Below are 12,615 nucleotides of genomic sequence, written 5' to 3' on the forward strand. Positions count from 1 at the left end.
TCAGGGGTGATCTGATGGCCACCTATAAGTTTATCAGAGGTGACCACCAGGATCTGGGGAACGTTTGTTCACCAGAGCGCCCCAAGGGATGACGAGGTCGCACTGTCATAAACTACTGTGAGACCTTTTCAGGCTGGACATAAGGAAGAATTTCTTTACTGTCCCCCAAGGTCTGGAACAGCCTGCCATCAGAGGTGGTTCAAGCACCTACATTGAATACCTTCAAGAGCAAATTGGATGTTTATTTTGTTGGGATCCTATGACGCCAGCTGACTTCTGCCCTTTGGGCGGGGGGCTGGACTCGATCTGCCAAGGTCTGTTCCAGCTCTAACATCTATGAAATCTATGAAATTGAAAACTGATGAACTGGTGTGGTCTTGAGACTGGGACTCTCAATCAGCTGATTTATTTAACTGGTAATTGCATCTTAAGTCTGCAAGGGACCTCACTAGTGTCAACTAAAGCTCATATTGGTGTTAATACAGTGGCATTCAAGACATGGATAATACAAGAATACCTATAATACTGGACCTTATTTAAAGGTGAATATGAAGGTTTGTCTAGACTGATTTTTAAACTGCTTTAATTCATATCTCTACAAAGAGTCTTTCTAGATTGAGTTCAGTTTACTTAAGTTCAGTTAGACACACACTTTCTTAACAACATACAACTTACAACTTAAAGCCAAACATCTCAACCCCCTAAACAACTCCAAATAACTCCTTCAAAGCATACCAACCTCTCCCCTCCCTTTCAAATTGATTCTTTTTCTACTTTAAGTTACCTGAAGATAGGAGTGTATAAAAAAGCAAGTAGTGGAGGGTCTAACAAGATGCAAATTAAATCAGGCTACTTAGATCTTTATCTTACCCATTCTTGCTTTTAGATTCACAGAGCTACATGGGTCTAACAGTGCCATGCCTGACTCCAAGGAAACCCAATTCTCACTTTACCCTAGTGTAAATCTGTAGCAACCTTAATAATATTAAATACTTTGCATGGAAAGATGGTGTAGATAACAAAGTACCTAATCTGGATTTCTTGTGATCAGTGTGTTCCTGAAAGGTTTTAAGTCCCCAGTGGGGGATGCCCTTCAGCTACCCACTGCAAAAGCCTCTGATATCCCTGTCCAGCAACCCAGCCAGAGCTGCCAGGCATTGAGTTTTGACAATCAGCTAACTGGTGGCTCTTACCAGGACAAGGTTCAAAAGACCAAGAGTTGTGCAGATGGGGCCAATGGTCAGCTGATTGTCTGCCTAGATAACTCCAGGTGAAGTGAACCTAGGACTGTCTAGTGTTTGGGTTGACAGTCAGCTAACTGTTGGCCTTGATCTCCAGACAGCTGATTGTCTGGGCCAGGACCAACAATCAACTGACTGTTTGCCCCGCATGCAGGATTTCCACACCTGGCTTTCAATTGCAAATGCAAGGGGAAACTGGGCAACTAATAAAGGTGCAATTTTGATTTGATCCTCCATCCCAAAAATATGTAGCATGAACTGAACGAATGTAGCTGATGTTAACATAAAAAGTAATAATAGTGAACTATAACCATGTTAGTCTTGTCCTGTAAGCAACTTGAAAACTCCATTTTGTATCCTTCTGCTTGACATAAGTGAATGAACTCTGTATAGCTTTTACGTATGAGCATGTGTAAAAGGATGAATAGTGAGAGAATGGCATAGAGACAGGAAAAGAATATTTAAATGTTTATGTAAGCAACAAAGTTGCAAATGTAAATTACCAGTCGGTAAACTAATTAATGAATGGCTGAAGAATCTCTTTTAGGCCTAGGGCACAAAGAAGATAACAAAGAGAAGGAATGCACCCATCCTGCCAGATGGGCAGCAAGAACACTTCAAGGCTAAGGTAAGCTCCAAGGCTAAGGTAAGACAAAAGAAGAACAACCACAACAATAGAAGCTGGGTATAGAAAAACCCCAAAGAACTGAAACAAAGGATGCCAATCCCTGTAAAGGAAAACTTTGAAAATACCAAGTTGGGTGAGTCTCTTTCTGTACTACTGTTTCATCGGAGCACAGATGCATCTGTTCACCCTGCTCCAGCTGTTATCTTCAAATCTACTATCTTCAAATCATCATCATCTACTCAATAAGCCCCAGCTGGCCACCTTGGGCTGATATTGAAGAACTATTGCTGGTAACTATATCTGGTGTATGTGTGGATATAAATGGTTGTTTTGTGTATATGTATGCCTGTGTGTAATGATGTGTATGATGATTTGTGTGTGTTTGTATGAATGGTGTGCCTGAACCTCTAACTCATGTGATCAATAAACACGGCACCTTGCCTTATCTACCTTTATAAAGTCTTGCTTGTGATTGGCAATCTGAGTAACAAATATTATGTGTGTAGTTTGAGAGGTGCAATGATTTGTATCAGGGCTCGTTCTGCCATTAATAGAATGTGAGCGACTGGTCTAACATACCATCTTTAACTTTAGTCAGTTGTTCCTTGTGTAATATATAACCAAAACAGCAGATGGAGCTCAGAGATTTTGATCACTATAAAAAAAAAAAAAAGCATATACAATATAGATTTCTAGTACATTGATATAATAGAGTTTATAGCTGTTTTTGCTAAAGGTATAGGCTAACATCTTTAAAACAGACACATTAGGTGTGTACGCCATTGTAGTACTGATGGTTTAAATGTCAGAGGCACTTCCAGATAAATATTAATGATTTCCCTAATTTGTATTTTGCTCCTCTTGGTTTAGTGTAGAACAGTGGTTCTTAACCTTATTAAACTCAAGGCAGTACTTGTTAGGCTCAAAATGTACCCTGGAAAAGGCCAGCTACTCCATATGGTTAGGAGAATTCAGTCATTAGTGAGCCTGATTTATGGCCAGTAAGATTCTAGAATTTTTTTCTTAATTCTACTTTTCCAAAACATGGTTTGTTACATATTCAGGGACATGTGGTATACAAGTAAATACCACATTTACATGTAGGTTCTTTTTAGATTTTCTGCAATTCCTTGTTCCATCTTCTCCACACATTCTCCATTACTAGCCTCAGAATACATTTCTGTACTTTATTGAGGTATTTCTTCACTCTGATTCATTTGAGTTTCACAGGCTTAAAGATATAAACCTTATATATAAGCAGGTTATATTGTTACTGATTTTTAAGTTTAATTTTTTCTTGTAATTTCCTTCATGACTCCATCAGCCTTTGTACTATATCCTCTGGCTTTCCTATGATAGTCAAATCATCAGTCTATTCAAAGAGTCAAGGTAAATTTAAATGATCTGTGTCCTATTTAGAACTTCACAATAACATTCTATACATTGGTGCAATGTTTCATTATGATATACCACATATAATATCACTGTAAAATAAGGATTTTCCTTGTTTAAAGTGTGTGTCTTCATCTTTTACACATCTGTTGTATATAATAGCATAGCAATGTAGTTAATAATGACATTCGATCATTTATAACTTTTGATAGAGGCTATGGAGCTTTAATAACTTTTATTATTCAAACATAAAAATTACAAACCATGAATTTAATGACAGACAGCAGTGAAGGCATGAAAAGGGCCTTATCATTTTAGATATATATCGTCTAGCATGGGAACTATAAAATGATAGATATTCTATCACCTAAATCTACTACTGAGTTAAATGTTCTTTCTTTATCAAAGAGAGAGATTTTTCTTTCTGCTCCAACAGAGCTCATTAAATTAGTTGAACTTGAACTTTAAAATGTTGTTTCAGGTAAAATGCCTTACCATGGTTGTTTCTGCAATGGATCCAAAGCTGTTTATAAAAATGTTGCATGTGACATTAACTGGAGGGCCTGTAAAAGAAAAAAAAAAAGAATCTTTTCCAGAATCATTGCTGTGCTGATCAAAGGTTTGTGTGATTTTCAAAATACATTACAGTGAGCTATGATAAAACAAGGTTTGAATGACTTGGAAGAATATAAAGCTATATTCAAAATTCTGTTTTTAATGAAGTGAGAAAGTTTGATTAGCAATGTCATTTCAACTGCTTGAAATATTATAAGGTTTTTTTTTCTTAAAGGTTCACTAATTGTTTTGCCATTTGTAGCAAATCTCCAAGCTCAGGGGGAAAAAAGAAATCATGATACCTTGAAGGAAGATCACATGCCAGAATGAATGTTTTGTTTTGGTTTTTTTTTATTGGGGTTGTACTAGATAACTATCCTAAAACAATGTTTATTTCTTAGTTTTGGTGCAATAATATACAACACCATCCTTCACAGCATTTGGAAATAAAGTTTCTCTTTTACATCACAGATTTGCCATTTTTTAAACCTACCTGCTACCAATAATAACAAAAAGACACTAGGCATTTATAGACATGGTCTGGGAGGTGGTAGTGGGGATGGGGGGCACTTCAGAGCAGCTCTGAGAGCTGCTTTAATTAAAGTGCCCGGAGTGTATGTGTATCAGTGTCCCTGTTCTGAAAAATAATAGCAGGGGTGCTTTAACTAAAGCTCATTGAATGAGCTTTAGTTAAAGTGCCTGTGCCACTATTTTTCAGCCTGGGGACACTGATACACGTAATGATGGAGTCTGCTCGAGTGCAGTAATTACTGTGCTCCAGCAGACTTGATTAATTGAGTCTCCTTCGATACACTGTAATTACAGTCTTGCTACACGCATATAGGTTCCCATTATTACAGCTTTCTGTTCTGAGCCTAGTAGGGAATATGCTTGGCTCCTATAATTTATATGACATCCACAGAATTTTAAGGTTCATTCTGCTACCATTTATTACAAAATAGAGTGCACGTTATCACGAGTAGTCCCATTACCTTCAAGCACCAGTTGCCATATTTTCATCCTGAATCTGTGCAACCTTTGTATTGGCAGTGTTATTTCATAGTGTAACATCTAAGAAATTAATCATCTTCTCAAAGAGAGAGATTTACCCTACTTCTCTAAAAATGACTGGGAAAATGCTATCATGGAGTTTCATTCTAGTCATTCAATTATTTCTATAGCAAATTAATTTAGTTTACAAGTGAAATAAAGGTTTTAACTGCTAGTCCTAATGCCACATCTACTAACTGGATGCATCTACTTAAGCAGTTAGGGCAGTTTGCACCAGAGTTAATTTCTCCCAGGTGCAGGTTTTACACATGCACCCAGGACTGTAGCACACCGAGGCAGAGCGGAGCAACCCTGGGATAGCAGCTGGTCTGGGGGGCAGATAGCCCTCTCACTGTAGCACCTTCATTCCCCAGCCAGCCTCAGTTACCATCTGGATGTGCATTGCAGTGGTATAAATTACTCCACTGTGGGCTAGTACTTGCCCTGGGCACTACAATCCTAGGGCAGAGTTAATTCCTTTACTGCACCCTAATATGAGTGCACAGGTAGATGGTGACACTTTACTATTGAGCTAATTAGTCAACTCATGTAAAGTGCACATGTAGATGCACCCACTGAGAGTGGAATTTGAAAGGCAAGCCAGAGACTTGTTGCATTTGATCACCACTAGCACACACTCCAGTTCTGGAATTTAGGGCCTAAATCTGCAAATATTTAATACCAACATTTGGATTTTCTCACTGAAAGTAATCTTGTTGAAGTAATAGCCTTGTTGTTGATGATGCTTCACTGTTGACTGATGTCAGTGGGATTACTGAAAGCAGAAAGCAATGCACTTGGTATCACATGTTTAAGGTTAGGGCTTGAGTTAATGATTCTGCTGATGATGTATGAACCAGAAAAGAACCAGGTCTCCTTTTTCCAGGCTATATTTGCTTTACAGTGCAGTACTAGACATACTTTTGTCAGTAAAATGAGCAGCTATGACTACACATAGGAAGCACCGCTGAGGAATAGGAAGGCACCAATTCTTCTTTTTCCAACCACTTATCAATGCAATGTGATCATTTAGTTTCCAGTTAACCTGTTCTGCCTTCATTTTTTTGTATTTCAGTCAGAATGTAGAGTAAGGTTGTACCTTAGAGATTAATTTGTTCCAAATGGATTAAGTTTTGCAGGTGACAACCTCCTTTGCTAGATGCTATTTCAACATAAGATTTGATTGGATCAGAGAATTAGTGGAAAGGAGTAGGAAGAGGAATCCAAAGTCACAGGCAGGTGGCAGTGGGAACACCTGAAACCATAATAAACAGCTGCACTGGGTGGTGAAATTATTTGATTTGTTTATAAATAGTTTTCATTCTGTCATTCTCAAGATGCAGAAAATTTTTATGGTTTATTGCATGCTGTTCTTTCAAAATTACTTATTTCCTCCAGTTCACAACAGCATATGTATTATTTATATAGTATTTGAAAGTGTATATGCTGTCATATCAATTATAAATAATAAATTTCTACTGTATCAGAAACTTTGTTCCATAATTAAAAATAAGTTAAACATTAAATATAATACTTTATCTAACACAAATAGCATAGCCTAGATTTAATAACTAAGCGAAGCTCTTTTTTACACATACGCTAACTCGTTTTCCTGTATTTCTATGTGATCCTAAGTTGTTACGTTCAATTTCTTGAGTTCTTAATAGTTTCTTGTTGTGATAAATTAAATTACAGATAGCATACAAGATTGCCTTTAAAAGTGAGGGAATAAAAATATTCTAACTAAGGTGAGACTGATAGTAAATGGAGTGTTTTTCTGTTTTGTCAAAATATAAGGGAGTTAAGCAAGTAGGAACAAAAACGCAAATCAAATAACTCTTATGTGGAATACAACACATACTGGGGGTGGGGAAAGATTCTGTTTCACTTCATAGATTATCGTAATTTAGCTTGAGACTAAGTGAGTTACCTGACTACAGTATGCAGGTGCTTCTGTTACCTCTTCGGTGCATGTAAGCACCTCCATTATAGAAGCAGGATTGCTCTCCAGAGCTGAACAAACATCTCCTTGTTCCTATAATGGGAGTATTTACATGCTCACAGGGGTTAATGAAAGCACCCCTACACAATGGGTCCATAACTCAGAGTTAGTCTTAAGCTTTATTTTGGTTGGCTGTTAGGTGAGAGAGAATTTTCCCATTGGGGTTCAAAGATCCAAATTAAGTGTATGCCAAAGAAAGTGTCTCCTATTTTTATAGGGAATAACTATTAAGCCACGCACCTTTGAAGGAGTATAATCAAATATTGATTCTCTTAGACGCTAGATGAAGATGTTTTTAAAAGCATCAAAATACAATAAAAATATTAGTCTGTTTGCTTTTTGATGAAATCGTCTTTGTCAATATAAGGAGTAACTGCCAAACTGTCAAGCTTAATCTGACCTCAATGGAGCAAGTCAAGTCTTCTAACAGAAAATGTCAAGAAGAGAAGAACTTGACACTTCCTCACTCAGAGACCTACTGTTGTTGACCTTGACAGAAGGGGCCACTGTCACTCTGATAGGGTATGTCTATACAGCAGATGAAGGTGTGATAGTAGTATTCAAGTGCTCCTGGAGACATGGGTATGGGTATATATTCTGTCATGACTTGAAGCCTATGCTACTGTATCTTTTATTGCTACTGTTACTTCTGCTAACATGTCTACCATAATACATTCATAATGCTGTATACGTAAACCGACTGACAAGTATGTACTCTTTTTCCACTGGCTAGAAATTATTATCTATTGTTTCCCCAAAGAGATTTTCCTTATGAAAGTCCTCTTCAATGGATGCGGAAGTTAGAATAGAAGTTCCTTTTGGAGATGACTGTTACAAGAGCATTACCTACCAAAGAAGCAAGGTATTACTTGAAAGATGGGATTAGACTGAAAAAAGCTTTCATATTTCTGGTTTCAGGACCTGCTGAACAAATTTATTTTCTTTACTGTTCAGAAGAGAAGGATCTGTATGATTATAAGGATCTTATTTAATACTAAAGAAAGGTTGCTCGTCTGAGTGACTTGGAGAAATGGAGAACTCAGAAGTGATGTAGTGGGACCAAGAGTCCCCTTTGTCAAAATATTACAAGCTGCATTTGTATGGTGGTCTTCATTTGAGTGTCAAGTGGAAACAACTAAATCAAGGATCTAGACCAGTATATAATATTTGAGAAATAGACACACATCTTTCAGTATTGAAAATCATTATAAACCTAGAGTTGGGTCTAAAATGGAAATTCCAACATGTTAATATTTGCTGTATTTGACTGTTTTTGAGGAATGTTGAAATACCTGATAAACAACGTATGAATGATGTTTTTACTTGAAGAAAGGGGGTTATTTTAAAGCATTCAGTATAAAATTTTACATGAAGTAAGGCATCATATCTACTGTTTTCATGCTACACTAAATTTCCCATGCTTATTGGCAGAAATATCCAAATTATGAAGAAGATAATGGCCATCACATTTTTCCTGCAACATATAGCGTGTCCTTTCATGCTCATCTGAAGAAAAGACCTACACTTGAAGGTCTAATCCTGAAGCTTTTATTCGATGAAAACTCATAGTGTAATTATTGATCATTTTGACTGAAAAAACAATTTTAGAACTTATCCAAACTTGGAAAACAGTGATATAGAACCCAGAATTTTCATCATGCCTACAGAAGCAAATAATTTATAATGGGTATGCTCAACCTCTAGCCTGCAGGCCAAATCCAGCCCATGGCATCATAGGTATCCAATCCAGGGGGCTCCCCACAGATTAGTGGAAAGCACTGGGAAATTTGGTGGCAGGGGAGAAGTGGCAATAAATATCACTACTCTTTGTAGCCAAATTCCCAAACTCTGAGCTCCATTCAGCAAGTTGGGCCCTTTCCCCTGTCCTCATGGCTGCCCCTCGCAAGGCATGCCCCTCTTCCCAAGCTAGATGGGTCTAGGCCATGCCCCCTTTCTCCCATGGGATCAAGTTGGGGATCACTCAAACCCCATTCCCTACCATCCTATGGGATGAGCTCAAGCCCTTTTCCCTCTGTGGGGCTGGTTTGGGTCTAGGCTACACCCCTTTCCCCTGAGGGGCTGTATTATGCCCCTCCCTCCTCCCCGCAGGGCCAGGATGGAGCTGAGATGTTCCCTGCCCCCCTCTGTGCAGCATCCTGCTGCAACTGTCCCACGCCAACCATTAGCTGGATCTGGTCAGCAGACGGCCTGGGCACTGCCCATCTGACCTGCTGACTAAAAAGGATGAGCGCTACTGATTAATGACATGGAGTGTACAGAAACCTTTGGCTTTTATCAAGTGTAGACTGCTTATTCTTTGACAGCCTATAAATGGGACAAAGTTTATTACCAAGGATTCTTTGTTGCTGTTTTTGTCTACAGACAAACAGGTTCCACAATGTTAATATTATTAACTAGATCAGAAGTGGTCACTGATTCTGCAGCTCTTTTAAGCTATATTTTCTCTTAAGCTTGTATATATCTAGACTAGTATTTATATAATTGCAAAGCACTCTAAAATTAATTGTAACAATGAAGAAGATATTATTGCAATGACCAGGACATTAAAAGATTAAATGATCAAATTTTAATAGAACAGATACTACACATTTCATCTTATATAATTATTGACAGGTTACAAAATCCAAGGGGCATCAAGTTCCAATTGGCACTACTTGGCCTTGGAATAATAAAAATAGCAAGGAAGTGGCAAAGTCATTCAAGAAGATATTTATTCTGAGTGATAGATCTGAATCATTCTAGGCAGATTTGTTCTTCTCTTTCCTTAAAAGTGCACATTGTAAATCTTTTAGACAGCTATGCAGTTTGAAAAATGTCAAATTAGGTTTTTGCCTCTTTAAATTTCAGTGGTTACAAAACAAGGCTCTTGGTCCTTTGAATTACAGATTCAAGAATCACTAGTGAATCCACTAATTACTAAACATCTGCCCCATTCTGTAGTGTAGCCTCTTCAGAAGATTATCATTGCATGGTATCCATAACAAACTCCAAAATTCAATCTCCAGATGAATTGCTAAGCCTTAATCTCCTTGCTTCTATATACTTTCTTATAGAACTTCAGAAGATTCAAAGAATAAGAAGAAAGAGATTGCATTGCTTGTTTTTATTTACTTGAGGTCCTTTGTTGCATGACACAGAATTGCCTTAGATTAAACTTGAAGTTTACATACTAAAGGCAACAGCTATGGTATGTAACTGAGCTTAGATTTAACAAGGAGCTAAAATAACTAAAAGATGCTACACACAAAGGGACACAATTTTGGAAGGACAACATGTTTTATGTGATAGTATGAGCTTTTGTTTTTAATACAAATGTTTCTCTTCCCTATCCACAAGTGAGAAGCTAACCATTTGAACTCTCTCATCATTAGTATTGGCAGATAATGTACACTGGTCAACAATCCCTTAGAGATCGAGTAATATTTCATATCTTTCTGATGATTTTAAGAAATACTTCCAATAAACAATAATTATTTATTCTTAGAAACTTCAGTGCTAATCAATAAATGTTTAAACATATCCAGGAAGAAGCAAATTTTAAAAAATAAATTATATATATGGTTTCTGTTCGATCCCTTTAAATCCTTATTTTTAGGAAGCAGTTTGACTGTTCTAGTAAAATAACTTGTAGACATATGCATGAAGACTAAATTCTTAGAAGTAAAACAACATAGGAGCTTATTAAGTATCAGGTACTCTATTATCACTCCTCATATTTTCTCTTACTTTACAGGGGATGAACACTAAACTGTAGTAGTTTAGACCTTAATGATTGGGCAAAGAAAGTAAGTAAATAAGAGAAAGTATTGAGAATTCAGGGATATAGCCAATCAAATTGATGATCCTTGGTGTCATTAGAATCACTATAAAATGCAGTGTTGAAAAAGAGGTAAGGTTGAGATGATAGTGAAAGGAAGGACCTAAACAATGTAAAACAGAGAATGATCTTATTTTGAGAGGAAAAGATCTGATGGCAGAAATGGAAAGAAATCCCTTATTTACAGAATATGCCTTGGGAAATAAAGGAAAGAGAGCTTCTGAAACAAGGAAAAAAGGGCCTAGGAGACAGAGAATGCATTTAAAAGAATGCAAGTTGTGAGCTTTTGTCACAGTGATTTGTCCTTCCACACTTGCTGCATATTTGAAAATTTGGAGAATTTCCAAACTAATTAAAGCCATTCAAATCAAATTCTAAAATGCCATAAATTGTTTAATAAAACATTTAAAACATTTAAATTTTAAACATAATTTTTAAACAATTCTGAAAGAACTCTCTGTTTCAAGTTCTGTTTCCATTCCAACAGATCATGGTGATAATTATAGTTTGCAATGTATGCCTGATAGACTACAAAGGCATGTTGACATTGTCAGAAAATCATGCTAAAGAATGCCACAATTAAGTTGAGCATGTCTGTTCTGCACATAGTACACCCCAAAATGCTTTAGCATTGTGTTGTGTGTACATGTGCCTATAAACTCTCTTGGGTATGCTTATAGGGGGTGCCTGCTGTATAGATATGTCTGAAGAGTATTTTATTAGTTCCATATTAAAAAACCTTCAGAATTGGACTTTGTGCTGATGTTCTTGAATGATGAAATATTAGCATTGTGGTTTGACCTTGAGGCCCCAAAATAAGATTAGAAACCTAGTGTAATAAGCACTATAAGTATACCTAGTAACAGGTAATCCCAACCCCAAAGAATTTATAGTAAAACTAAAAAATACTGGAAAATGGTATAGGTGGAGAATTAAAGCATGGGGATATTAAGGCCATGTCCATGCTATGTTTCCACTGAGACTAGTGCTGAGGAAATAAACCCTGTTTACTCATCCCTGTCCTGCACATTCCCAAGCCTGGCAATAAAGCAGTGTATATGGCTTAGAGTGCATGCCCTGCTCTGAGTTTTAGTCTCAATTCTTTTTTTACATTGTCTGATATGAACATCTGGTGTGTGTTTTTTAGACATTTAGGTTTGACTATGTACATATCACTTCAAAGGTAATCAGAATATAACATTAGCATTTGGGTATTTCAGTAGTATGTAGGTATTCCAATTTTTGTCCTAACATCAACAGGCAGTTGAATTGGTTTTTGTTGTTATTTGAAAGGTCCATCATAGGAAAATTAAGTATGGCCTAGTTTGAAATGAGAATACATTTGTTTAGTTTCTAATTTTCTCCTCCAAAATACACATTTGCATTAAAGAAAATTTTCACTGAAATAGAAACAATTAGGTTTAGAAATTACCTTTGAAATTTGGTCTAATTCTTGCATCGTAGCCTGACATCCTACCCATTAATTTATCCAGAAAATCAGATGGCGACATTGGCATGCTACGAGATCTTGCACTGTCCGTTTCCTTTGTGGCTACCAAACTACCAAAAAAAAAAAAAAAAAAAGACTTAATTAGACCGTTTATAGTAAAAATATAAATGCCTAATATATTTGTCCATCTCTGTTTAAACCAATTAATTCAAAGGTAAAACTGTCTTTTAAAAAGGAATTTAAACTTTCATGATATCAGCAGAGATTTTATTTGTGAAAAATTCCTTTTATCCATAATTTTATGAATAGATAATCTTGCCCTAAACAATTATCAGATTTCATCGTCATAAGGTAACATTTTTTCTTAAAAAGTCAAGTCTTTTCAAAACATATTTCCAATAAATTTTAATTGGTCTCCAATAAATTTTTTATTGGTCCGCAATAAATTTTAATTTAATA

At 36.5% G+C, this 12,615-nt stretch overlaps 1 protein-coding gene across 1 annotated transcript in view; it reads right to left on the bottom strand.

Annotated features, from left to right (window-relative positions):
- GLRA3 (glycine receptor alpha 3) overlaps nucleotides 1-12,250 on the bottom strand; it is a 99,421-nt gene extending 87,171 nt beyond the window's left edge. The window contains 2 exon segments of the mRNA XM_019534346.1: nucleotides 3,757-3,824; nucleotides 12,139-12,250. Of these exon segments, the coding sequence (XP_019389891.1) occupies nucleotides 3,757-3,824; nucleotides 12,139-12,223 (153 nt within the window). The 5' untranslated portion in view covers nucleotides 12,224-12,250.
- Between the last annotated feature and the right edge of the window lie 365 nt (nucleotides 12,251-12,615).

This window comes from Crocodylus porosus, unplaced genomic scaffold (genome assembly GCF_001723895.1).
Source record: "Crocodylus porosus isolate Cpor-Errol unplaced genomic scaffold, CroPor_comp1, whole genome shotgun sequence".
Classification (NCBI taxonomy): Eukaryota; Metazoa; Chordata; order Crocodylia; family Crocodylidae; genus Crocodylus; species Crocodylus porosus.